This window comes from Carassius carassius, chromosome 19 (assembly GCF_963082965.1).
Source record: "Carassius carassius chromosome 19, fCarCar2.1, whole genome shotgun sequence".
NCBI classification, from domain to species: domain Eukaryota; kingdom Metazoa; phylum Chordata; class Actinopteri; order Cypriniformes; family Cyprinidae; genus Carassius; species Carassius carassius.
The window spans coordinates 30,751,523-30,778,211 of NC_081773.1; the positions used below are offsets into that span (position 1 = coordinate 30,751,523).

The 26,689-nt window shown below is 39.0% G+C and overlaps 1 protein-coding gene and 1 pseudogene across 1 annotated transcript; both read right to left on the minus strand.

Moving 5' to 3' along the window:
- Positions 1–284: 284 nt before the first annotated feature.
- Positions 285–14,145, minus strand: LOC132094808 (interleukin-1 receptor type 1-like; annotated as a pseudogene).
- Positions 14,146–21,238: 7,093 nt separating this feature from the next.
- On the minus strand, positions 21,239–26,602 carry LOC132094827 (interleukin-1 receptor type 1-like). Its single transcript, XM_059499452.1, has 4 exons — positions 26,449–26,602; positions 24,119–24,265; positions 23,748–23,912; positions 21,239–21,567 (listed from the first exon to the last, which is right to left on the minus strand). Exons 1-4 carry the CDS (start codon positions 26,600–26,602, stop codon positions 21,239–21,241), a joined length of 795 nt encoding a protein of 264 aa, XP_059355435.1.
- Positions 26,603–26,689: the final 87 nt, after the last annotated feature.

The following is a 26,689-nucleotide window of genomic DNA, read 5'->3' on the forward strand; positions in this document are numbered from 1 at the left end:
TCTCATAATTTCAAAATTTATTGAAATTGTAACAAATTATTATAGTATTTTTTTGTAATATGTTTAATTTTGGTTTACTTAAAACAGAAATACTGTATTAAAGTAAACAATTATAATAAAAAAAAATCATTCGAATACATTAAAATAATGAGAATAACATTTTTAAATGTCCATAACTGTTATTGAAATAATAACACAATGCAAAAAATACAATATATATATATATATATATATATATATATATATATATATATATATATATATATACACACTGTATAGTTGTAATACTTATATTAATTATAATACAGTATATAATGTACATTTTATAATAATATTTAATATTAATAATTAGTAAATTTTAAATGTGATGGTTTTGTGCAACTGAAAGAATAAGTATATATAGGCAGTTACAGTAAAATATGTTCACTTAAAACTAAACCAGTGACATGGTAATTGAAGTCAATCTACTTGAAAGCAAGAAAAAAAAAACATACCACTGCTTATGGCAGAAGACGAGCAAACAGCCCTGTAAGCCAGAACCAGATCGACTCCAGACCAACACCGATCCAGTAATAACGTTCATTCTGACTCACTGGAGAGAGAAAGACCAGAAAGCAGGTTAGAAAAGAGGAGACTTTTACTAATAATGTACAAGAGTAAAAGATTAACTAGAGCTCACCAGGAATAAGCAAGACATTTCCAAAATCTGAACCTGCAGGGTGCGAAACGACACAGGTGAAATTATTGTATAAATGTTCTTTTGTGACTTCTGGGATGTATAGAGTAGACAGCATATAGTCCCGCTCCCCCTCTTTCACACTGATGAAAAGAGACATGCAGAAACAAAGTGGTTGGACATCATCAAAAACATCTCTATCTACAGTATATATATTCATATACATACATACATACATATTATATTATACATATATTAATGCCGTAAAATGATTAAACATGATTAATCGCATCCAAAATACATTTTTATTTATATATGTGTGCATATACTGTGTATATTAATTATGAATATATAAATACAGACAGGCATGTATATATTTGAAAATATTCAGAATCAGAATCAGAATCAGAAAGAGCTTTATTGCCAAGTATGCTTGCGCATACAAGGAATTTGTTTTAGTGACATAAGCTTCCAGTAAACAGAGACAACAACACACAGACAAAAAAAAAAAAAACACAAAAAAAAAAAGAAAAAAAATTACAGGAGATTTCGTGTTTGTTAAACAAAAAACAGGAAAAACGAACAAAAACAGTACAAACACTGGAGAGCCAAGCACTGAAGCAGCCATGTGCGGCGCCATCTTGGATCTAAATATTTACATGTATTTACATGCAATATATACTGTGACGCGTGTCCCGAGCTCTCATCAGCGTCGCCCTGGAAACAGAGCAGGCACACCTGCACCTGCTCATTACGGGGTGAGCTGTCACACCTGCAGCCCATCAGGGACGGGCTTTATAAGCAGCGTCGACGAACACAAAGATGAGAGATGTCTCCAAAAGACTCGGCTAACAATTCTCTGTGTTTCCCTCCAGACAGCAGCATGTGACCGCCAGCCCACAAAGGACACGGACTTCACGGACCCACACAGCACTGCGCACCGAATGAGAAGAGAAGACAGAGCACCGAGCACCGGAAACCCCTCACGTTGGCTATTTCCCCCTTCTCCATCACAATACAATCGACCCTTCGGGGAACTTACCTTGATCCTCATGTCGTGTGCTTCTTCACCCCATCACAATACATATTCATATAATGTATACATATATTTAATATCAATATTTAATATACCATTCATATTTTTACTTTTTTATAATTTATATATAATTTAAAGAAGAAACCATTATGATGTGCAGTTGACATTTGAGGCTTAATACTATAGAAAAGCACTAAAGGTTTTTCAGTTAGAGTATTTTCAGCTTATTTTCATATAAAAGCACAGCTATGGCATATGACACAGCGCTACCCACATGGCTATTGCTCCTATAACAGCTCATTTTTATCATATCTTTTGTCTTTGTTATATTTTTGGTTGTTATATTTCTCACAGATTTCTGCTCGTTCTAAATCAGATACAGATAAAGTAGTACAGTAAAGATTTCATTCATATGAATGCATTAGTGAGAGCGATTGCGTGTGTGAATTAATTCTACCTGGCAGCATCTCTCTACTAGTAGTAAAGCTGTGGGATTTAGTTATTAAGAAACAGATGCTTAAACTTTTCTGTTTCTAAGCTATTTATTGAGAAATTACAGAACAGTGTTGACTTTACATTTCTGCGCATGATTCTGTGTGTGTGATGTACACACTACTGTCTGTAGCCTATGTGAGTGCATTACAGTGCAGCAGCGCATTAGATTAGAAAAGCGATTAACTTACCTGCACAATACGCTGTTTAAAACATGCATTCTCCTATTCAATTTTGAGCATCCAGTAATATCAGCACACGTCTTGTGGAGTGCTTTCAGAGTATGCATTTATTTGTCATTTTAAATGATGGAAACGGAGCGTAAATGTGTAAGTCCTTCAAAGATTTCTTATCCTGTTGCGCCCTCTATAGGACCTCTATAGCGACTGGTCGACATCAAGCTTAAAGCATCATGGTAGACTTTTCGATTAGTTATTGAAACAGCTAATATGGATAGATGTACAGTATGTATGCATAAGGAGTCTATGGCAAATGTACTTACATACTTATGTTGTAGTCCAGTTCGAGATTTTTTAAGCCATTATACCAGTAGATAAGAGTTTCTCCACCGTCGTTCTTCCAAACAAGAGCTTTGCAGTTCAGAATGTAACTTTCACCTGTAATAACACGCAGAGGTGGACTTACCCATTAGGCAAAGGTAGGCAATTGCTGTGGGCCCACAAATACCAAGAATCCCCTAAAATGCTTTTCATATAAGGGATGCGCATTAAGCACTGACACATACACGGTTGCTTTTTACAGTGTTTATCACCACGACAACTGTCTGCGTGTCCAAGTTGAACAGACTTCTCGTGTACCCTGCTTGTAGGAAATGAAAATATCATGTATTCTAATCTGTATTGAAATATTGTATGACAGTGTGTATCATATGTTTATTGTTTTAAATGCCGCTTACATATAAAGGACCCAATTAGAGTATGCATACGCAGTTTCTTGTTTGGTTGATATAATTTTTAGGTGTGTAAATGTAAAATTTACATTTCATTTTTTTTTCTTTTTCATTTAAATTTGTCGTTAAAATAAGTTTAGAATTAGACAACCTTTGGCACACAGGCGTACGCTGGTAACTCTTCAGTTGACTTTCCTCCTCAACATAGGCTATGTTTTTCTCATTCTCACTAATTCACAAAATTTTTACATGAATGAATGAAGAAAGGGAACCAGCTGTCTTCAGAAAAGTTGTTGACATTTTTATTTTATTGAATAAAAAAGCATTTATGAGCGGCGTTGCTTTATTACCGGGGAAAGCGCTGTATTTCTGACCTTCCATGTCAACAATGTGAAAATCCACCAACATAACCCCATTTTTTTAATTAATTCATAATTTATACGTCCAACTTATCTCTTCTGTGTCTCAATTGTGATGTTTCTCATTTTATAATTTCTTTTAATTTTGTGAAAACTGCTTTTTTGTGAAAATGGGTCGATTGCTTTTTTTGTGGTCGACAGCATGAAAGAAAGCCATAATAACATGTACATGAAAAAAAAAAAAAAAATATGTGGACACAAATGTTGGGCACCATTGTGCAGCAGCAAGCATCACAACAAAAAAGGAGCCTCAAGGCTGATCTAGGTAAGTGTGTGCAAATATATAGAGCCCGATTCCTATATTTTGCCTGGAGCCCCCAAATAATAAAATCCACCCCTGATGACATGAACGTTACTGTGCTCTTCACACACATACTGCACATGCTCATTTACATCAGGCTTGATCAGAATTAAAATTCCAATTCATTTGTCGAATTTAGGGCTAGTTTCCCCCCAAAATGAAAATGTACTCCCCCTCAGGACATCCAAAATGTAGTTTGTTTCTTCATCAGATTTAAGACGTTTTTAACTTCATACTTTTGCTTTCAGTTCAGTAATCCATTTTATAATTCCATAATCCATAATAATGCTTCCTTCAGTGAAAAAGTCCAAATCATGGTTTCTCTCTCATCACAATCCAGACACACACACATTTATATATATAACTGTTTTGCCCTGTAAACGATGCTTGATTTGTGCAGATTTCTCTCCTGATTCAGCCCTGAGGACTTTTTCACTGAAGGAAGCATTACTATAGATTATGGACTCGTATCTTGGACTGAAGCAACAGTTTAAAGTTAAAAACATTTTTACAAACACAGTTTTTGTCTTTTCAAGAGATTAACCGATGGACTGGAGTGGTGTGGATTACTTGTGGATTATTGTGATGTTTTTATCAGCTGTTTGGACTCTCATTCTGACGGCACCCATTCACTGCAGAGCATCCATTGATGAGACACTGATGCAATGCTACATTTCTCCAAATCTGATGAAGAAACAACCTCATCCTTATCTTGTATGGCCTGAGGGGGAGCAAACTGTTTCCATCTTTGGTTAACTATTCTTTTAAAACACAAATAAATGAATTAAGAACTGAATGCACACAAACATCAGCAGAAGGGATTAAATGACACAAGTTACAATATCATCGTCATCATTATCACTCACCAAGTGTTACTTTTTGTGTTTCTTCTTTTGGGTAGATGATTTCAGGCTTTGTCACCACTGTTAACGAAACACATTTATTGCATCATTGATCAAAGCACAGAAACTCTCTCAATCTGAACATTTTCACTTCAGCTTTATACTTCCATCTCTTGGTCCGAAGTAAATATTAATAAAGCCTTTATTATTATTTATCATCAAATGTAGTTGACTAGATGTTTTTCTCAATGGATTCTAAGCAGGGTTATTTTGGTTTAACTGAGATACTATTATAGTTTTTATTAGCATTTTGAAATAGTTTATATATTTATATTTTAATTTCAGTTAAAATTTTAATAAAACTGTGGTCTGATTTTGTCTTTTTTTATATGTATATACAGTATATATATTTGTTTTTTTTTAGTTTTACTTATTTTAAAACCAAAAATCAAGTTAAACTGAATGAAAATAAGAAAAGCAACTAACTGAAATAAAATGTGTGTGTGTGTGTGCGTGTGTGTGTGTGAACCATTATGGCTAAATAAGGCAGAAAGATACCTTTTATTTTGAGCCTTACGGTACTGGACATACTTTATGTTCCCTCAAGAGTGTATTATAATAGTAGACTAAGCTAATAGGCATGCAACTCACTATAGGATTTGAAACAGAGCCTTTAGAATCCTTTTAAATTTCAAATAGTAATTTACCATAATCCTTAGAGCGGCTGTAGATTTCTGTAGTCTGGGCAGCAGAGTAATTCTGCCCTCCAAAAGTAAAGCTCACAAAGCATGTATAGAGTCCAATCATGTCTTTGGATCTGTTTATCGGTAAAACCTTACTGTTTGTGACATTGAGTGGGTGGCAGTTCTAAAGAGAGAGAAAAACAAACCATTTAGCAGTCAAAACAATTACAATGTACTGTACATGTAAAGACATGCATGGATTTAGCAGTGATTATGTTTAAATGGGAAAGTTAAAGTGCTCTAAGTTATAATTCCATGTTTGTAAGGAACTCCCAAAACAACTAAGCTTGACATACTGATGACTTTAGCAATGTTTTGGTGTCTTTTTTGTTTGCTATTTATAAAAAAAGTAATCTTAATCACAAGAGAAGCATTAAAGGAAGATTTCATCCAAAAGTGAAAACTTTAACTTTAACACGTATATTTGCATCCAAGATGTGATTTGGTTTATTTATCCTATTTGAAGAAGTGTAACATTGCATCAGTGTCTCATCAATAGATGCTCTGCAGTAAATGGGTGCCGTCAGAATGAGATTTACATTTAATCATTTAGCAGACGCTTTTATCCAAAGTGACTTACAAATGAAAACAACAGAAGCAATCAGATCAACAAGAGAACAACAACAGTATACAAGTGCCATCACCAGTCTCAGTTAGTCTAGTACAGAACACATAGCCAGGTGTTTTTTTGTTTTGTTTTTTAAATATGAAAGACAAGAGAGGAAAAGGTAAGTGCTAGTATTAGTTGGTTAAGTGCTGGCGAAAAAGATGAGTCTTTAGATGTTTTTTGAAAATGAGTCCAAAAAGCTGATAAAAACATCACAATAATCCCCAAATAATCCACTCCAGCCTATCAATTATGTCTTGTGAAGACAAAAGAAATAAATCCATCATTAAGATGTTTTTAACCTTAAACTGTTGCTTCCAGCTAAAATATAAATCCATAATCCATAATAACGCTTCCTCCAGTAAAACAAAGTCATATCCTGTTGTCTCTCACATCAAAATCCAGCCACATTTGTTTGACATCTGTGCAGATTTCTCTCTTGATTCAGACCAGATGACTTTTCCATTTGAAGGAAGCATTATTGTGGTTAGAGGACTCATATTTTAAACAGAAACAATGATTTGAAGTTAAAGACGTCTTAATGATGGATCATGGATTTGTTTCTTAAAAACATGCAGCTTTTGGCTTCTCTAGATGTTAACTGATGGACTGGAGTGCTGTGGATTATTGTGATGGTTTTATCAGCTGTTTTGACTCTTATTCTGATGGCACCCATTCATTGAAGAGGATCCATTGCTGAGCAAGTGATGTGATGCTACATTTTTCCAAATCTGATGAAGAAACAAACTCATCTACATCTTGGATGGCCTGAGGGTGAGGACATTTTCAGCGAATTTTCATTGTTTTGCATAAACTATTAGTTTAAAGATTTTTGTCATTTTTAGCATGTTGGTCCTATGCAGTAATTGTTTGAATTCAGATCCGTTTATGATTGTGTCTTACATTTCTCCAGGTCACTTGAGCCTGAGGGTCTATCTCAAAGATGTGTGGAAGCAAACAAGTGATGTCCTTTGTGCTCATTAATTCTTTTTTTCTGTTCAACCTGGGGCATGTTTTATTTTCAACGGAGACATCAAATATTGTTTTCCAGGTTTCATTGCCATTTCTGCAATATAGAACAACAGTTGGGATGAAAGAATGGCAATGAGGGTATACTGAACAGAGAACATACAATGCAAAGGTGCTTTTCATAATATTTAGTTTGAAGCCTTTATATATAATGCATTCATGTATGTTGTAATGCATTAAATATTTTGATAAATAATTGTAACCAAAGATGTAATTCATTAAAATATGTTCTTGTTACATGTTTTAATGCATTATATTTTCTGAAAGTGCAATAATTAACAGATAAGTATTATTATAACTCTGGTTACAAATAGCAATGAGATCATGCAATGAATTATAACTACAATGCAAAATGAATGCATTAAAAATACTTTTATAGTGCATTATATATAAAGGAAAGTGTTACCGTTTTTAATTTATGTTTGCATCTTTATGCTCTATACCTCATTTTGTATAATTTGATCCGAGGATTTTTTCACAACAAGTATCCAACATGTTTTTCAGTAAGATTTCAGTAATCAAAAAAATAAAGCATCATGGTACAATACTGTAATGTTTCAGAACTTCCATCCTAGTGAAAACAAAACTGCATAAACGGCTTATTCTGAACAGATTGATTGATGGTTTAACCATCTGAACTTAAAGGTGCTTTATGTAAGATTTTGACTCTACTAAAGCATAAAAATACCATACGTTTGCAGATATTTAAGAAACATGCTAGTTGCATGCATGGCAGAAAACAGTGTATTTAATTTCATTTATCATCAAGTGCACTCGTTCCTGTTTGTTTCATCAATCTGGCAACCTGTGTGAGCATCAAGTCTCAGGAGGAGGGGTCGGGTGAAAAAAACTCTCCGATATTTTTAATTTTGACTGCAATACCTAGTTCAACCACTCAGTGTCTATCCTACATACAGCACTATGAAGGTAAAATGACGTCATGAAGATTTGCATGTGCAGGGTAATATTTAAAGGTGCCATGTGCAAAAATTGAGGTAAAAATATCCAAAAAATGACCTACACGCATCAAAAGAATCAAAAGAAATAAGGGCGATGATGTCATTAAAAAAAATGTCAAGTTATATTACTGCAGAGATATCAACCTTAATTAGCATTAGCATTACTAGCCCCAGCCCGACAGGTGTCATAATACCAGTTTCGGCCATGGGAGGCGGTATGCGGGCAACATAACCACCAGCCAACCTGCAATACACGAATAACTCGCACGGCTTGTGGGCGTACCTGAACCTGATGTCAATCGTGTGGAAAGTACAGCCCACTACTTCATTTCAGTTCAGGGAAGAGAGCGGAAGGATGACTGAAGCCCTTGGCAAGAGACCACCACCCGCTACAGGGAAACAACCGCGCTCGGAATCACAAATCAAATCCGATAAGAAAAGGAGCCAAACCAGAGTAAACAACAGAGTAAACCAACTGATGGACCTGAAAGAAATGAGGTTCGACACCGAACTTGCAACATTTCTTTTGGATTGGTAAGTTAGATGCTGTTAGTATTTCGCTAGAAGTTTGTTTTATATGTTTGGTTATTTTTTTTTGGGAAGTTATAACATAGAAATGTATCGAAGGCTGTTCGATAAACGTGCTAATGTTAGCGATGGCTAACCGTAGCTGCGTTTGATAATTAGCTAGCTATAACTTACCCATTTTTTTATATCATAATTAACCTGCTCTGTCTAGTCTGTTGGTCTCCGTGTCCTCTTTGCTTCGTGGTTTTTCTGTACGTGAGAAAATTGATGTGTGGCTTGAAAGCTTGTGAAAAGAGTCAATTGCGTGTGTCTCACGGTGAATGCTTGAGAGTTGGCAGCTCTGGTTACGTTGGTTGGCGCTAGCTTGGTCAACATCAGCTGTCTGATGTTGACCAATGATGTTGACAGAATGCTGTTGTCAAATTAATTTAATTCAAATAATGTGTATATACAACTCAAAATGTAATATGAACAAAACGAATAGGAACATATTCACTGGTAAAGGTGAAGGGGAGTAGCTTGAAGATGTCATGTTTCAAAATCACTTGACATCACCCAACTTTCCTCTGGAGGCAAAACGTCCTCTTTGGCTTCGGCTATGGCTGTAGGGTTGTTGTGAAGGTAGGGGCGGAGCATAGGGACTATGCCGTTTCTCGTTTGTTACTCTAGAGTAGACCAATTCACTTTATTGAGGCATACTGCCCCCATCTGGTATGGAATGTGGAGTATGACTTGATTTTTTTGCCAGACATGACAGATTGCACCTTTAAAGGCTAAAGTGTACATAAGAATGTAAGCATAAATTAAATTTCCATGCGCAAGAGAAGCTTTGTTAAGGTGTAAATTGTGATTTAAGTGCAAGAAAAACTTCCTACAATTCCACAAATATTACCCCGCGCATGCAAATCTTTATGACGTCATTTTACCTTCATACAACAGCTTAAAACATCAATGCCGAGTATTCAATGTTCATTCAAAGGACCTTATTGGGACAAAACTAAACAACTTTGTGAATTGCATCATACCTGGTGAGACAGGAGTAGGATCCGCTGTGGGAGAGGTCAGCAGGTAGAAACCATAGCGCATTTTCCTGAATGTTTATTCCACTGATGCTTTCCAGCCTCTGATCAGGAACACGGCTCCAGCTCACATTCTGTGTTTCACTGCACTCAAGCTTAAATGCGAGACCAGCACTGATGGTATAAGTTCTGAGATCTGTGTATTGCGTCTCACTCCCTTGAAGAGGAAAAAATTAAATACATTTTGCTAGTATGGGACTAATTACTGTTTTAATGCATGAACCAAATTTTACGCCTTGTCATTAAATTCACCCTGTTTAGTGACAACTACTTGTAATTTAAACAAAATATATAAATCAGGGTAAGAGCAAATGTAGGTCAATATGTTAGTCTACTGTATAATCTACTGTATACGTCAGTATGTCTGACAAAATTTGGATTTAGAAGATATAACTTTCAAAGCTTGCAGTTCTTCACTTCCGCCAAAAAGAATCAATACATAGATCGATTACGAAACTATACAGGTATATAAGGGCAGGCTTTAATATGGTTTAGATCCTAAGTGTCCGATCGCTACCATTTTGTTTATTTAAATGGGGAGTCATCTCATTTATCACCAGTAAAATATAGAGTGCCACAAGGATCCGTCCTAGGTACCCTTCTATTTTCAATATACATGTTGCCCCTTGGTAATATTATTAGAAAATACGGAATTAGCTTCCACTGTTATGCTGATGATACTCAACTATATATCTCAACGAGACCAGATTCAACTTCTAAATTATCTAAGCTAACAGAGTGTGTTAAAAATGTAAAAGATTGGATAATCTATAATTTTCTCCAATTAAATTTGATATTAATGAAGACAGAGATATTAATTACTGGACCAAGAAAACAGTAGACAGAATCTTGTAGATTACAATTTGCAACTAGACGGATGTACTGTTACTTCTTCTACAGTCAAAACTCTGGGTGTTATATTAGACAGCAACTTGTCTTTTGAAAATCATATTTCCCATGTTACAAAAACTGCATTCTTCCATCTTAAAAACATTGGCAAGCTATGAAACATGTTACCTGTTTCTGATGCAGAAAAGCTAGTTCATGCATTCATGACCTCTAGACTGGACTATTGTAATGCACTTCTAGGTGGTTGTCCTGCTTCTTCAACAAACAAGCTACATTTAGTCCAAAATGCAGCAGCTAGAGTCCTTACCAGGTCAAGAAAATATGATCATATTACCCCAATTTTACAGTCTTTGCACTGGCTACCTATTAAGTTCTGTATCAGTTACAAATTATCATTACTTACTTATAAGGCCCTAAATGGTTTAGCTCCTGCGTACCTAACTAGCCTTCTACCACGTTACAATCCATCACCATCACATAATGTTACTTTGTTGGAACAGCAGCTATGCTAATGATGTCTCTATTTGTTTCTATGTTTTGCCATGGGATTTACACAAGCTCCAGTCTGGATCCAGAACACCTGAGAAGAGATGATGCTGACACCTCAGAGGACCTCAGATGATGCTAACCCTGAATCAACAAACAGAACTAACAAATATTCCTACAAGTCTGACTGCATCATATAATAATTGCTGTTAATAATGTTCATCGTCTGGCTGTAAAAATCCTAAAAAAATCCTGTCATACGTGCACAAACTGACAGTCACCACTTATAAGCTACTACTAAATATTGTAGAAACAATTTTCTGTAAAGTTGCTTTGTAACGATTTGTATTGTATTGAACAAATAAACTTGAATTGAATTGAATTGCTCTTTTGCAAGTTCTATTAAAAAACTACTGATAAATTGAATGATTTCCACAAAATATTGGGCAGCACAACTGTTTTAAACATAGATAATAATAATCAGAAATGTTTCTTGAGCAGCAAATCATTATATTATAATGTTTTCTGAAATCATGTACCGACTGAAGACTGGACTAATGATGTTTAAAATTCAGTTTACAGGGATAAATTACATTTTACAATGCATCCACATAGAAAACAATTATTTCACAATATTACTGTTCCTTTTCAGGAACTCGAGCTGCGTCGAGCGCTTTAGGGAATGTACCTGACAAGACTGACTCTGAATATCGTGTGCAATCTGTCCAACGGAAGGGCGTGACGTCACGGGCAGGGTGACGTAGCGACCAGGAAGCTATAAATGCACGTGCCGCTCTGTGTGTGCATGTCAAAAGTCTGTCCTGTTGGTCCTATTTATTGTTGTCTGTCTCTAAAAGCATTAAAATATCGCTAGAACAGCTCAATATGCCGAAAGTAAAGGCAAAGACCAAACATGTGAGGGGCGATTCCAAGCCACGTTATAGATTGTGTGTTCCTCCCTGCCCTCGCTACATCACGGGTGGGGATACACACATTCTGTGCGTGGCTTGCCTGGGATCGAAGCACGCTGAGTCGGCTCTTGAGGGGGTCGACTGTCCGCATTGTGAACGATTGCGAGCACTGGACACATACGTCCACAGAGCTGCCGTGGAGAAAATTTGACCGATTGCTTGTTTGCTACAGTCCTCCTAAGAAGGGTTCTCCTGCCTCCATGCAAACTCTATGTCGTTGGATAGTCGAGGCTATCAACGTATCCTATAAGTCCTCTGGTCTTCCCTTCCTTTGGGAGCCAAGGCTCACTCCACTCGGGGTATGGCGGCCTCTAGGGCCTTTTCAGCAGGCGTGTCCCTCTTGGACATCTGCAACGCTGTGGGGTGGTCCACGCCCTCTACATTTGTCAGATTTTATGACCTTGATATGCGAGCCATTCCGGGCTCTTCTGTTCTCTCGTCTTAGCTGTGCTCTTCGGATACACACTAGGCAGGGATTTGGAAGTCTGGCAGCGTGGGCACATCGTTCCCCAAAGCGCTCGACGCAGCTCGAGTTCCTGAAAAGGAACGTCTTAAGGTTACGAATATAACCCTAGTTCCTTGAAGGAATGAGACGCTGCGTCACAGAGCCATACTCCCGGCATCCCTGTCGGCGCTTGCTTCCCTACTCGAAGCTGAAGCCAGCTGCGCGGCACGTGCATTTATAGCTTCCTGGTCGCTACGTCACCCTGACCATGACGTCACGCCCTTCCGTTGGAAAGATTGCACACGATATTCAGAATCGGTCTCGTCAAGGATGTTCCCCGAAGTCCTCGACGCAGCGTCTCGTTCCTTCAAGGAACCAGGGTTACATTAGTAACCTTGACACGTTTTTACGGTCTGTTTAATCAAATGCAGGCTTAAGATGCGATTAAAAAAGTGTTTTTTTTTACATGAAAAATGTATTTAATGTGTCAATAAATGTGTCAATATACTTTTGTGAATTGTTTTATTTTGACTAATTATGAATATGAAAAATAAATATAATCAATGAATTCACGGTTGTAATTAGGCTTGAAAAGACGTCTTTTCAACTTGAACTTTTCAACTAAATTTTAGCGTTGTTTGGACGTCTGCAAACGACGTCTTTTGACGTCTTTTCAATGAGTTTTTGCTGTGTGGGGTGACTTTAAGCACTGTTGTTCGTTGAGTTGTGTGGTTTTTGCAAAGTTCCATGACCGCAGCTGAGAACGCGCTACCGAGGTCAGCATGTCATATAGTGAAGCAACTGCAAACGAAACCTCCACATCTTCTGGGTAATCTTTGCAAGTCTATTTTAACATCAGTCTGAGTCAATGCATTTCATTTGGTTTTGTTGAACATTTAGGAAGACTATATTCTGTAAGTGGCAGCCAAGGAAAACAATCAAGCGTTCGTTCAGTGTGATACAGATATTAACTCAACGACCAGTGATAAAAACCTATTTATGTGCAGTTTTCACTTTTGAAAAAGCATCACCTCTATTCATTCTTTCCCGCTGTCTGAACGCTAACAGAGCGACCACAATAAACGTGCCACAACAGAATGCTAATTATTTCTTCATGTCGCCAAAACAAAGAAATATACAAAGCAATGTGGAAATGAACTCTTACCTGCAATCCAAAGAGCTGAGAGTAAAACCCATCGAAAAGAAAAAGAAAGCACCCTCATGTCGAGTTTTGATGACTGAATATCTGGCAAGTTTAAAGCGCTTTCCTGGAAAAGACAAGAAAAACGATAACTAATTTTCATTTTCGTTATATGCTTTTCAAGAATGTCAAACAAAACGCACCCACAGACTTCATCCCTCTTGACAGATTGAAATACGAAACATAAACACAACTCATAGTTCCCGTTTTCAGTACGAGTCAAAGCAAGGTGTATCAGTTGGCAAGCAAGTACAACTATTTACATGTAAAATGACGTGTGATCACAAATGAAGTATTTCACACAAAAATGTTGTGAGCAGATGTGAATGATGATCCTTCAAGAAAGGCATGACGGGGTTTCCCTAAAGAAAATCGGTTATGTGGAACAAGTTTCAGTTATAAAATTAAAGAAATACAAATATAGCCTTGGAATAAAACTCTGAAACAGAATAACTCAAATTCAATGACTACAATAGAAAAAGAGAGATTGTGTCATACCTCGTGTAGTAAGATTTCAAAACTTCTCTCGTGCCTTCACAGAATTTCTGAAATGAAAGACTAAGAATCGACACCCTTTTAAATACACCCTTGAAGGAAACAGCACTGACGTAAACAGGTCCTGACTTGATTTCTGTTATCAGAGGATCCACAAGGTAGATGAAAATGTACAAAAGCTGTCACTGGGACAGTACCACTGATATATACTCTGATCAAAAGGTGCACCTTTGAATACCATTATTTACATATTTACTACCTAAGACATGTTCCTGGATCATCATTAATGTCAAAAAATATTAACCCAATCCCTACCACTAAACCTAAACCTACCCATAATTTATTCCCAAAATCAGAGGGAAATGATAGCTGATTAACAAGGGTTGTAACTTAGGTTGTAATCCTAAAACAGACATTTTCTGAAAAGTTATATCTCAATTCTGATTGGTTGATTGGAATGTTGTTATAAACTGGATGAGATATTAAAATCACCATTAAAAGTTATTTTATATATATATATATATATATATATATATATATATATATATATATATATATATATATATGTATATATATATATATACTAGGGCTGGGAAAAACGATTATTTTTTAAACGATTAATCTAGCGATAATTTTTTCGATGCATCGATTAATCTAACGATTAATTTTTTCAGACCGATTCGATTTCGATTATCTCCCCATTAATTGACTACTAACAATTTATACATGTTGATTTACATATCTGAATGAAAAAAACATGAATTCCTTAACATTGCAATATATGTTTATTGCTCTTAAAATTACAAAATAAAAGACTGGCTAAGAATGCATTACTTTGCACTTGTATAGAGATAGCATTCAATAAAACCTTGAAGCCTTGAAAACACATAGCTTACTGAAACAAGCTTACTGAACACATAGGGCCTAGCTTACTGAAAAAAAGTTATTCTTTCAGATGAAAATAACAACAACTTGATGTCTAGCATTCAATAAAAAAGTTCACCCAAAATACTTGTTTAGAGCAATTGAAAGAATACAGTAACCAATGTAAACTTTAGGGCTTTAAGCTAATACAGAGAGTGCTTTTCCAAAAAATAAAAATTAACAGTGGGAGCCAGCAGCCTGTCATGTAGAAAAAAAATCTCCGAATGCTCCATGTGAAACTTTGGCGTTCCGCCCTTTTTCTATCATGTCTAATGATTTTGGTTAATATGCACGAGGGAGAGAGAGAGAGAGAGAGACAGCAAGAGAGAGAGAGACCGCGAGAGAGAGCAAGACAGCGCTCGTGTAGTTTGAAGACTGTGAGTGCGCGAGCGCGCGTGAAACTTGGGTGTTTCGCCCTTTTTCTATCGTGTTTAATGATTTTGATTAATATGCATGAGGGAGAGAGAGAGCAAGAAGCGCTTGTGTTGTTTGAAGACTGTGAGTGCGCGCACAGCCGGGGCTCTCTCTCGTACGCGTCCTGTCAGGCGCAGCACAGTCATTCCATTCTACATCACTCACCGATCAAATAAGGCTTTGACAGCCGCCAAAAAAAAGATCAATGCAGAAAAACCCCTGTATTGGTCATATAACGTTGGACAGAATGTTGATCCGGCCATCGCGTATATTCAGCGCACATAAGGTAAACGTTTTGCAAACGTTTTTTAGAGAAATAAAAACAGGTCGACGAATCGATGCGCATATTTTGCGTCGACGTCGACGTCATGTCCCAGCCCTAATATATATGTGACGATCACATTAGTATTGTAATTGTACTTAAGGTATATTCAAAATTATTGGTTTCGTTTTGAATATGTTATTGTGTTATTTTGGAAAAAGAAACATTCGGAAGGGTTTTATTTTAATGTGATTCCTTGTAAAAAAAAAAAAAAAAAAGAGAAGTGTGCAATGCTACTCCTGACCGTTAGGGGCAGAGTCGAGCGATGGGTGTTAAGCTGTGCGAGTCGCGAGTTTTTCATTACACCAGAGAGCTTGAAGATGACACTTGTCTCCTCGTTTCTCTCCTGTGTGTTACAGGTTTGTAAATGTATAAAAACACTTTAAAGTTGAATTAAACCATGCTGAAATGTGGTTATAATATAAGTGAATTGTTTTAGAGAAGTGATGTTCGTCAGAGGGTGCTTTTGAGTTTGATTTAAGTAAGAGAGAAAAGCTCGACCGATTAGCGGCCTACTGAAAACGCACATGTAACGTTGGTGATCGCGTCAGTTAAAAATATATTTTTCCCTATACAAATGCACATGAAGGTATTCTATAAGCTTTAAAGGTATTCTATAAGCTTTAAAGGTTAATAAGTATGGTTTAATGTACTATATATGTGTGTTGAATGTCAAGTGATAATAGTTAATGTGTTAAATAAGGTTTATTTTATTGCAGATTGTGAATTGACATAAACACTGAAAGTCATTATAATGTTAAGAAGACACTGAAAATGTGATATGTGAAGCATAATGTGACTCTAAGAAACAGAGATTTGTTTAATGCACATATTGTGAATAAATTACTCCAGAGAGCTTGAACGTGACACTTGTCTCCTCGTTTCTCTCCTGTGTGTTACAGGAGAATAATCTGTCCCTTTCGGGTGCCGTCGCCACGGTACCCGTTACATATACACATACATTTATAAGTGGGATGACCCTTAGTTACTGTTCCTAAGTCTGTTAAACCATGCCACTCTCACTACATATATTGTGTTCTCACCAATGAAAAATAAATATGAAATAAACACAAATGAACATCAGAAGGTATCTTGTTTCAGCCACGGAAAGACATCAGTTCACATTAATCTATTCGCCTGTCTGGTTTGTTTGTCAGACAGAAATGGCATTAATTTTCAGATTGCATGTCAATCAAACTACATGCAAAGTTTTTTTCTTCTTTAATTTGAATTTTATTTTGTTATGAAACGTTTAATAATTAAAAATGCCTTTAAAGTTAACTTTGTATTTAAATGAAACGTTTAAGAAGAACATCCATCCAATCATTCTATTATCTAAACAGTGTTTCATATTGAACTGCTGATCAGTTACAATATGGTTTTAGATTTAAAAATATTAAGTTATGATTGTTTTATAAAGCAAGGATTCTTCATGTCCCAACAGATCTGGAATGTGAAAATCATATATCATTAACATTTTTTGGTTCTTTTCCTCCTCATAATTTTCATAAGTTCAGGGGCCCAGGGCCGAACCGACAGTGCAGGAATCCAGGGTGGAGAAAGGTGGAACTGGAGCCATGCGGTCGAGACAGAAACCCACCAGGGCGGCGCAGAAGACCACCACATCTGTGTGGTCGAGACAGAAGCCCACCAGGGCGGCGCAGAAGACCACCACATCCGTGCGGTCGAGACAGAAGCCCACCAGGGCAGCGCAGAAGACCACCACAGTCGTGCGGTCGAGACAGAAGCCCACCAGGGCGGCGCAGAAGACCACCATAGCCGTGCGGTCGAGACAGAAGCCCACCAGGGCGGCGCAGAAGACCACCACAGCCGTGCGGTCGAGACAGAAGCCCACCAGGGCGGCGCAGAAGACCACCACAGCCGTGCGGTCAGGACAGGAGCCCACCAGGGTGGCGCAGAAGACCACCACAGCCGTGCGTTCGGGACAGGAGCCCACCAGGGCGGCGCTGAAGACCACCACAGTGGGATCGATGACACAGGAGAGCAAGTCAGGTTAGACAAGTCTGAAACAGAGAACATGAACAGGTTAAGGGTGGCCTCCGTGGCCATGACAGGATAAGTCGAGCGCTCAGAGAGTTCGGCTGAGACGTGACAAGGCTCTGGAAGTTCCGCAGAGACGAGGAGAGGCTCTGGTAGTTCAGCAGAGATGTGGAGAGGCTCTGGTAGTTCAGCAGAGACGTGGAGAGGCTCTGGTAGTTCATCAGAGACGTGGAGAGACTCTGGTAGTTCAGCAGAGACGTGGAGAGGCTCTGGTAGTTCCGTGGTGTTTTGACTGGATTCAGGAAGATCAATGGTGACTTCACTCTGCTCATGAAGATCATTGGTGACTTGACTCTGCTCATGAAGATCATTGGTGACCTGACTTTGCTCATGAAGATCATTGGTGACCTGACTTTGCTCATGAAGATCATTGGTGACCTGACTTTGCTCATGAAGATCAATGGTGTCTTGCATTTGCTCATGAAGATCAATGGTGACTTGACTTTGCCCATGAATATAGTCGGTGGCTTGACTTTGCCCATGAAGATAGTCGGTGACTTGACTTTGCCCATGAAGAATACTGGTGACTTGACTTTGCCCATGAAGAACACTGGTGACTTGACCTGACTCTGGAGTGTCAATGGTGACTTGACCTGACTTTGGAGTGTAAATGGTGACTTGACCTGACTCTGGAGCGTCAATGGTGACTTGACCTGACTCTGGAGTGTCAATGGTGACTTGACCTGACTCTGGAGTGTAAACGGTGACCTGACCCGACTCTGGAGTGTAAACGCTGACCTGACCCGACTCTGGAGGGTCAACGGGAACCTGACCCGACTCTGGAGGGTCAACGGGAACCTGACTCCACTCTGGAGGGTCAACGGGAACCTGACTCCACTCTGGAGGGTCAACTGTGGCTGTCATCTTGTGCAGAAGCGCTGGACAGGTGGTCATCTTGTGCCATGGCTCTGGGCCGGCGGCCATCTTGTGCTGTGGCGCTGGGCTGGCGGCCACCTTGTGCTGTGGCGGTGGGCTGGTGGCCATCTTGCGCAGTGGCGCTGGGCTGGTGGCCATATTGTGCAGTGGTGCTGGGCTGGCGGTCCTCCTGTCTGTAGACCTCGGTCTAGAGTCGGCCATCCCACCGGGAGAGACAGGTGTGGCTGGGGTATCCCACGGAGACTGATGTTGTAAGTACAAAATGAACCCCCAAAAATCAAAGGCGTCCAGCTGATCCATCTCCCTTTCTGGCACAGGGTTATCCAGACCAGCGTTGAAAAGGTCTTTCAGGGCCGCATCATTATATGCCATTCCACCCGCCAGGGTCCAGGGGCCGGTTGCACCAGCTGTGCGTAAGTTATAACTTAGCCTAGTTTTGACGTAAATGGACACTAAGTTACGACTTACGGACTACTAAATATTTTTGCGTTGCACCATTAAACTTAGTTTAAACGTAACTATACGTTGTAACTAAATATTTACGGAAGCCTCTGTCCATGAATAACGGTCGGAATAAGATGTCAGCCAGATTAGATCACATTGATGAGCTCGTATTTGATCATGAAGAGCCGCAAGTTCGTCAACGAGTTTTACGAGACGGACATCATCCGTTGGATATTTATGATGATGTCGACATATATGCTCGTTTGCGCTTTAAAAGAGAGGGCATAAACGGATAACGGACATGATATCATCTGATATTCAGCACGAGACAGACAGAAACGGCGCTCTCTCCCCAAGCCTTCAAGTGAGTGTCACCTTACGTTTTTTTGCAACTGGATCAATGCAAAATGTAATCGGCGATTGCATACAGATTCATAAATCTACAGTATGTAGAGTGATCTGCAGGGTGTCACTAGCCTTGTGTCGCCACATGAATAACTACGTGTGTTGCATTTATTTTGTTTGTTATGTCCTGCCAAATCTCACCTTTTTTCCGGTTTGTGACAGATGAGTTTAATTTGCTTTCAAGGACTGTTTTGTTTTCTTTGTATCCATTAATTAAAATAAGAATTTCTTCATGACTGAAATTTTTCTTCCTGTTTCTTTTCTCCTCCATGTGTGGGATAGATATTTTCAATTAAAAGTGTAATGTTTTGAGTTCGATAACGTGTGCTTTAATGTCTTTTTTAACTTTCAGTTTAGGCCAGTCAACAATGAGTTTCAAATTACGCGCTGTTCAGACTATTTCCTATTTACCTATTAGAAGGCTTGTGATTGGGTTAAGAAAAATAGACGTCATTCTATGCGACAACGCATTACTTTACGGAGAGCTTACGACCTACTAGCTACGTTCTGCCTTAAGAATAAATGGTGCAACCGAATAAAGTACAGAGTTAGTTATAAACTAGCTAGTAGTTACTAAGCCTCTAGTTTGGACTTTACGTTCCAGTTTAAGTAGAACTTACGAACGGCTGGTGCAACCCTACCCAGAACACTTGTGCCACACCACCCACCTCATTCCCCTCTTGACGGAAGGTGGTTAATTTGAGGAATTTCGCCCTCCGCTCCTCCACACTGGCTGGGGAACAGACACGAAGTCCCACACCGCTGGATCTAGACATGATGGAGTCCTTCTGTAACAATTGGGAACACAGGAGATGAGAGATCCAAGAGCAGTGTGAGTTTTATTGGGTAATTCACAATCAAAATCCAAAAACAAAACAAACAGGAACAAGAAACAAAAAAAACTAGAACCACAAGGGAACGCGAGGAAACTAGTGACAGAAGGTAAGGACTCCATGAAACAAACAGAAAACAGACCGGTATAAATAGGCAGGATAATGACTATGACGTGAAGACACCTGAGTGCAATTAACAGGTGTGCAATTACTGTGATGAAGGGACAAGGCCTTGTGGGAATTGTAGTGCCTGCAGTGAGGTGCCTATGGGGAAGTGAGACCACTAGTGGAGACCCAGGGAAACACAGAACAGACACTGTGACAGTTACTCCCTTCAGTCTCTTCTTTAGCAGGTAAAATGCATACTCTTTAGGGTTCAAGTCTGAATATTGACATGGCCAGTCTGTCAGTTGCTTTGGCACTATGTTTTGGGTCATTATCTTGCTGCATGACGAAGGATCTCCCAATCAGTTTGGTTGCATCTTTCTGTAACTTGGCTTGTCTCCTATTCATCTTGCTAATGAGTGGTTTGCCTCTTCTGGTGTACCCTCTGTACCTTTGTTCATGAAGTCTTCTGTGAACAATAGACTGTGATTCCTTCACTCCTGTCCTCCGGAGGCTGTTGCTGATGTCACTAACAGCTGTTTTAGGGTCTTTCTTTACATCTATTACAATGTTTCTGTCGTTCCTAGGTGTATTTTTTGATGAATAGGAAGTTCAAAAGAATAGCATTTAAGTGAAATAGAAATCATTTGTCACATTGTAAATGCCTTTACTGGCCACTTTTGATCAACTCAATGCATTCCTGATGAATAAAAGTATTAATTTCTCTCTTTTTGTCTAGTTGTTCTCCTGAGGAAAGAGTGCATTGTTCTGATTCATTCGGGAAGTTTACTCAACTTGACCAGAGGGCTCCAGAGAGTTCACACGCTCCTCTGACTTCCTATCCCAGAATGGCCACCTCTTCCTTCTCTTCCAGGCCTGCATAGCTCCCTGTTTGTGCTTGAGGAGGCGCACTGTGTGAGGCAGGCGCAGCGGCTGGTGGATCTCCTCCAGCTCCAGCAGCACCACACTCATGGAGTCCTCAACCAGCACTTGGTACAGACCCGTCTGCTGCTCGGCCCAGTCCTGCGCCTCTGGGCTGCAGAGAGACGACGCCGTGTAGAGCAGCAGCAGTCTGCGACAGCGGCTCAGAGCGTCCTGCACCACGTCCACCACAGCTGGAAAACACCAGGAAATCAGCCTGGTAAAGCTCTGAATATGAGCATGGACCACTAAACCAGTCATAAGGGTCAATTTTTTAAATTGACATTTATGCATCATCTGTATGTTTGCATGTTAGGATCAATTATTATTTGAAAATCTGGAATCTGAGGGTGCAAAGAATCTAAATATTGAGAAAAACAACTTTAAATTTGTCCAAATGAACTTCTTAGCAATGCACATTACTAATCAAAAATTAAGTTTCGATAAGTTTTCCAAGCATCTCCCACCTTTTTTGGCATCTATAATTTTGCCCATACAGTTGTATTGGATATTGCTACAAATATACCCCAGTGACTTATTACTGGTTCTGTGCTTCAGGGTCACAGATATGATGTACATCAATACAGATTTAAGGCAGAGTGATATGTTAAAATGGAGCAAAACTATGATTGGTAACACAAAATATGACCCAGACTAGCTGCAGGATTATTCAATATAATGCCAAAAACAAGGTATGGCTTAAAATGGTTTTCCAAAAGTACAGGTTGTGGTTTACTTAAATATATAAACAATTAATAAATAAATTAACTAACTAATTACTTAATCCTCTTAAACCCTAATTAAATAAATAAACAAAATAAATGAATAAATACGGTTGGTTTTGATGGTTTAATGTTGAAGAAATTAAGCATGAAGAAATTAAGATCTGAATATTTAGTACTGTAACTATATAGTTGTACTGTAAAATAAAAATACTATATAAATATTATTTTTTTTATTTTATATAGTAAAGTAAAATAAAGTATAATATATAATAAAGTGATTTTTTAATAAAAACTACATTTAATAAATTGTTATTATTATTATTTTATAGTCTATCTATACACACACATTTGTTATTAATAGTGTTATTTCTTGTTTTTTATATTTTCTTAGTAATAATAATATTAACAATAATAATAATAATAATACAAATCATTATTACTATTTCAAAGCCATTTTGATATATAAAATAAAAAAAGGCCCAAATGATGAAGCACAACAAATAAGCACAACAAACCTGTCTTTTTTATTGCATTTTAAAATCCCAATTTATATCCGAAAAATCCCAATTGTATATATTTTTTCCAGATCTTGCAGCCATCTTCATCCGATGTCCAATTTCGATTGGACATCAAAATTGAAATTTTGATTGTTTTATATGAAATCACAACACACGTTTATATGAGAGTGCTGTTTTGTTGCATATGCTTTAGAGCTTAATTCACTGAAAGAAGATAAACATTGCAATTAAATAATTAAGTGATTAATCGAGTGATAATTGAGCATTAGTGATGAACAGCTTTGCCCGAACCCGACGGGACCCGATTGGACCCGACGGGTTCGGTCTTAATTTCTATCATTTTACGCGGGCTCGGGCTTGCGCTTCGGTTTGCGAGGTAAACGATCGGTCATGTGATGTGTTTCGATTAGCGCGAGAAAGACCTTGACCTTTTGACCGTGTTTATAATGAGAATAGGCTAATGAGTGAATAATGTCGCACCATCAGTGAGCGCAGGAACGCGCTGAAGCCATCTAACAGTGGATTCAATAATTTTCCAAAAACATGTAGGCTTAGCCTAATCGCTGTGAGTAATACAGTTTTTTTATATGAAAACTAAATATTAATTGAGTCTTAAATGCATAATGTGGACAGAGTAGGCTATATATAGCCTACGCTAATGTTGTCATTATTCTTTTATTAAATGTCAGCTGCTATGGCGAAGCAAATCTGGTGCCTTAATCTAAATTTCGTTATTGCCAAATACCCATCTTAATTTTAAATTTATCTTAATTTAATTTGTTAAAAAAGACTCGTTTTTATTGGTGCGTTGGTCAATTTATAGGCTAAATGAGCCTATGTCTATTTAGAGTGCTGAGATGTTAAGATGTCACAGAGGACTTATTTTATTTCTTTATTCCAACTTTCAAGAGGTGTAGTCTACATTAGTTATTAATAAATTATGTTAAAACATTAATAAATTACTCATTTTTGACAAAGGCAAAAGAGCTGTGTGTGTGCGCACATTTGAATAATGTCGGGCTGTAAATGGGTTCGGGCTTTTAAAAAGCTGTCAATCAAAATGTACTTGTCGGGCTCGGGTCCTGTCGGGCCTAACTTTTAAGGCCCGATTACAGCTCTAATATGCTTTACCTTCCCCAGGCAGGCCGTCCCGGCCCAGGATGAACAGCTTATAACCGTGCTGGCCCTCCAAAACCTGCGGCAAAGTGCTTATCGCAAAAATCTCAGCCTTTTCACTTGAGCCCTCGAGGACTCTGGGATAGGTGATGTATGCATCATACTGCTTACCATCACCAGCTAGAAAAAACAAAACAAAAAACAAACAGCACAGAACATGCAAAATAAATACATTAAAGCAATTATTTTATGCATTTTTTAGCATTTCCTGCAGCTCTGTGATTTCACTGAAAGGTGTTAATTCTAGTTTATGTAACCACTGTACTTTCCAAGTAACTGAGTGATGCTGCTAAAGTGCTAAAGTATATTTCCTGTTTATTGACTACCTGTGGTTTTGTAGAGGAATGGAAACACATTCCTGACCCACAAGGCAGCTCCACCTTGAATGTGGTGCACAGAATCACACCCGTCACGAAGAGCAATGCCACAGAGCACAGAAGAAGACCGAGAAGCAAGAGCAGGTTCGGATCTAAAGGGACAAACAAATTTTATTTATGTGAATGCAGATCATGTTTTCTTCTTGAAAAAAATATTTCCCACTTGCCAATCTTCAGATGCAAATACAGGCAATATTAACTTTCAAACATGTCATTCTGCAAACAGTACACAGAAAAAAAAGGTTAATTGCATTTACTATTTTTTATTAGGCAAGTGGTTACAATTTATTTTAGCTACATTTAAATAAAGAAATTTAGTTGACTAACTTAAAATACATTTTTTTTGCAATCAATATTCCTTAAAGAAATGCACATATTTTTTCAGTGCATGTAAGGAATTAAGACTAATCTGTTATAAAAACAATTTTAGTAAAAACAATTTTTTTAATAAATAAAAGTAAACAAAGTTAATAAAAGAAAGGGATCTCAAGATGTTATTTTTCCCCAAATTTAAATGTTCAAACATTTTTAAAAAGCCGTAAAAAAAATTACAGTTAAATATTAAAGTCATATTTACTGTATATAAATTAATGTTTTTTATTAATATGAATTAAACATTAACATTTGAAAAATAAATAAAGATTAACATCGTAATTTCAAAGCTGTCCTACAATTTTCTACAAATATTAATAATTAAAAATTTTGTTAAATCAATCAACAAATATATTAACAAATCAGTTCCCTATCTGTCGGTCACTACGAGTTATGTCGAACGACATATGGGATCGCACTTGGGAGGCCAATCATCTCTGAGTATAAGAGAAAATGCCAATGAAAATTGGCTAGTGGATTTAACATACCTGAGCCACTCCCCGTGCCAACGGGTATAAAGGGCGACAGGTGCATCCACTCGTTAGATTTTTGCTTCAGAGCCGAGTGGTTGTATGAAAGCTGTTACTCCACAAAGCCATTCATCTGCTGTGTGTCGGGAAGCTGTTATGGTTGGCGGTATGGCGCAAACAGCGGTGTCCCTTTCAGCGATTACCCTGGGCGCTTCAACTAAGAGAGCAGATTTCCTAAAAGAGCAAATCACGGACGATTCGCGTCTTTTTAAAGACGTTTCATCCGCGTCCTTCTGGATGTGGTCATTTCCTGTTCTCTGACAACGGCCACGAGCGTTGTCTTCTGTGTGTCTGGGCATTCAGCACGCTGAAGGCGCAGTTCGTGGATGGTTCATGCAGGCACTGCGTGTGTGACTATGGCAACGCTGCAATCGCGTCTCTCGTTTCTTAAAGGGAAAGGAGCAGACTCCTCTGTCACTACCCTTTCCGGTTTCTCTGTCACGAGCAGAGGACCACTGGCTAGTGCTCTGGGAGATTTGAGAGTGAGAGACAGTGAGAGCTTCTCCGCCGGGCCACGCCCCACGTACCTCTTGCCCCTTTCGCAGTGTTTGTCCTGTGCTGGGTGATTTGGCTGGGCTGTCTTATGGCAGTCCCAACGGGTCATTCAGTTTGCTGACGGGGATCAGATGTTGATTGCAGCATCGGGGATGGGCTATTGACCTTTGTGGATGAAGATTCGGCGGGGCTGTCCCCCTCGGGTGTTGTCGCCACTGCCGAATTGGACCCAGAGTTGACAGCCATGCTTGCCCGGGCAGCTGTGAGCATCAGGGTGGAGGTGAATGCACCGCCCAGCCCTGAGTGCTCATGGCTGTTCGATTGGTTCTCGGTGTAGAGCGCGGCTCACAACCGCGTTTTGCTCTGGTTCCTTTCTTCCTGGATGTGAATGGGGAAGTGATGTAGTCGTGGATGGCCCCTTTTTTACGGCTGAAAGCAGCTCGTTTCGTTCCTCTGTCCTCACTACCCTCGATGGCGGGGCAGCTAGGGGTGCGTCGACATTCCCCAGCAGGAGAGTGTGATTGCGGTGCACTTGTGTCCGCAAAGCGCCGCCACTGGGAGGAATAGTCCGCGCCTCTCACCCAAGGCATGTAAGCCGTCGGCCACTCTCGCTGCCAAGGCTTACAGTGTTGTGGGCCAAGCTGCCTCTGCCCTGCATGCCATGGCTATCCTGCAAACTCACCAAGCCAAGCCTTTAACAAATGCACGAGGGTAGAACCAACCCGAGGTTGATGCAAGAGCTGCACATGGTGACTGACCTCACCCTTCCGGGCAACGGAAGTCACGACGCAGTCCCTCGGGAAGGCGATGTCCACTCTGGTGGTCCAGTAGTGCCGTCTCTGGTTCAGCCTGGTCTGTATGAGAGACGTTGACAAAATGCACTCTCGACGCTCCCATCTCCAAGGCTGTCCTGTGTGGTGACGCTGTCAGGGACTGTGCCCAGCAGACTGAGGCCATACAGCACATCTCGCCCCGACGTGATACTCCGGTTGCCACCATTCTGTCGTGGGCAGTGCCTCAGCCTGCTCGTCGCCATGGGTGCCCCATCTGCGTCCTCCACACCAGCTGAGCCCCGCGCAGGAGAGCGGCGCCCCCCGTGTCACTTCCGGCTGCGAAGTCCTCC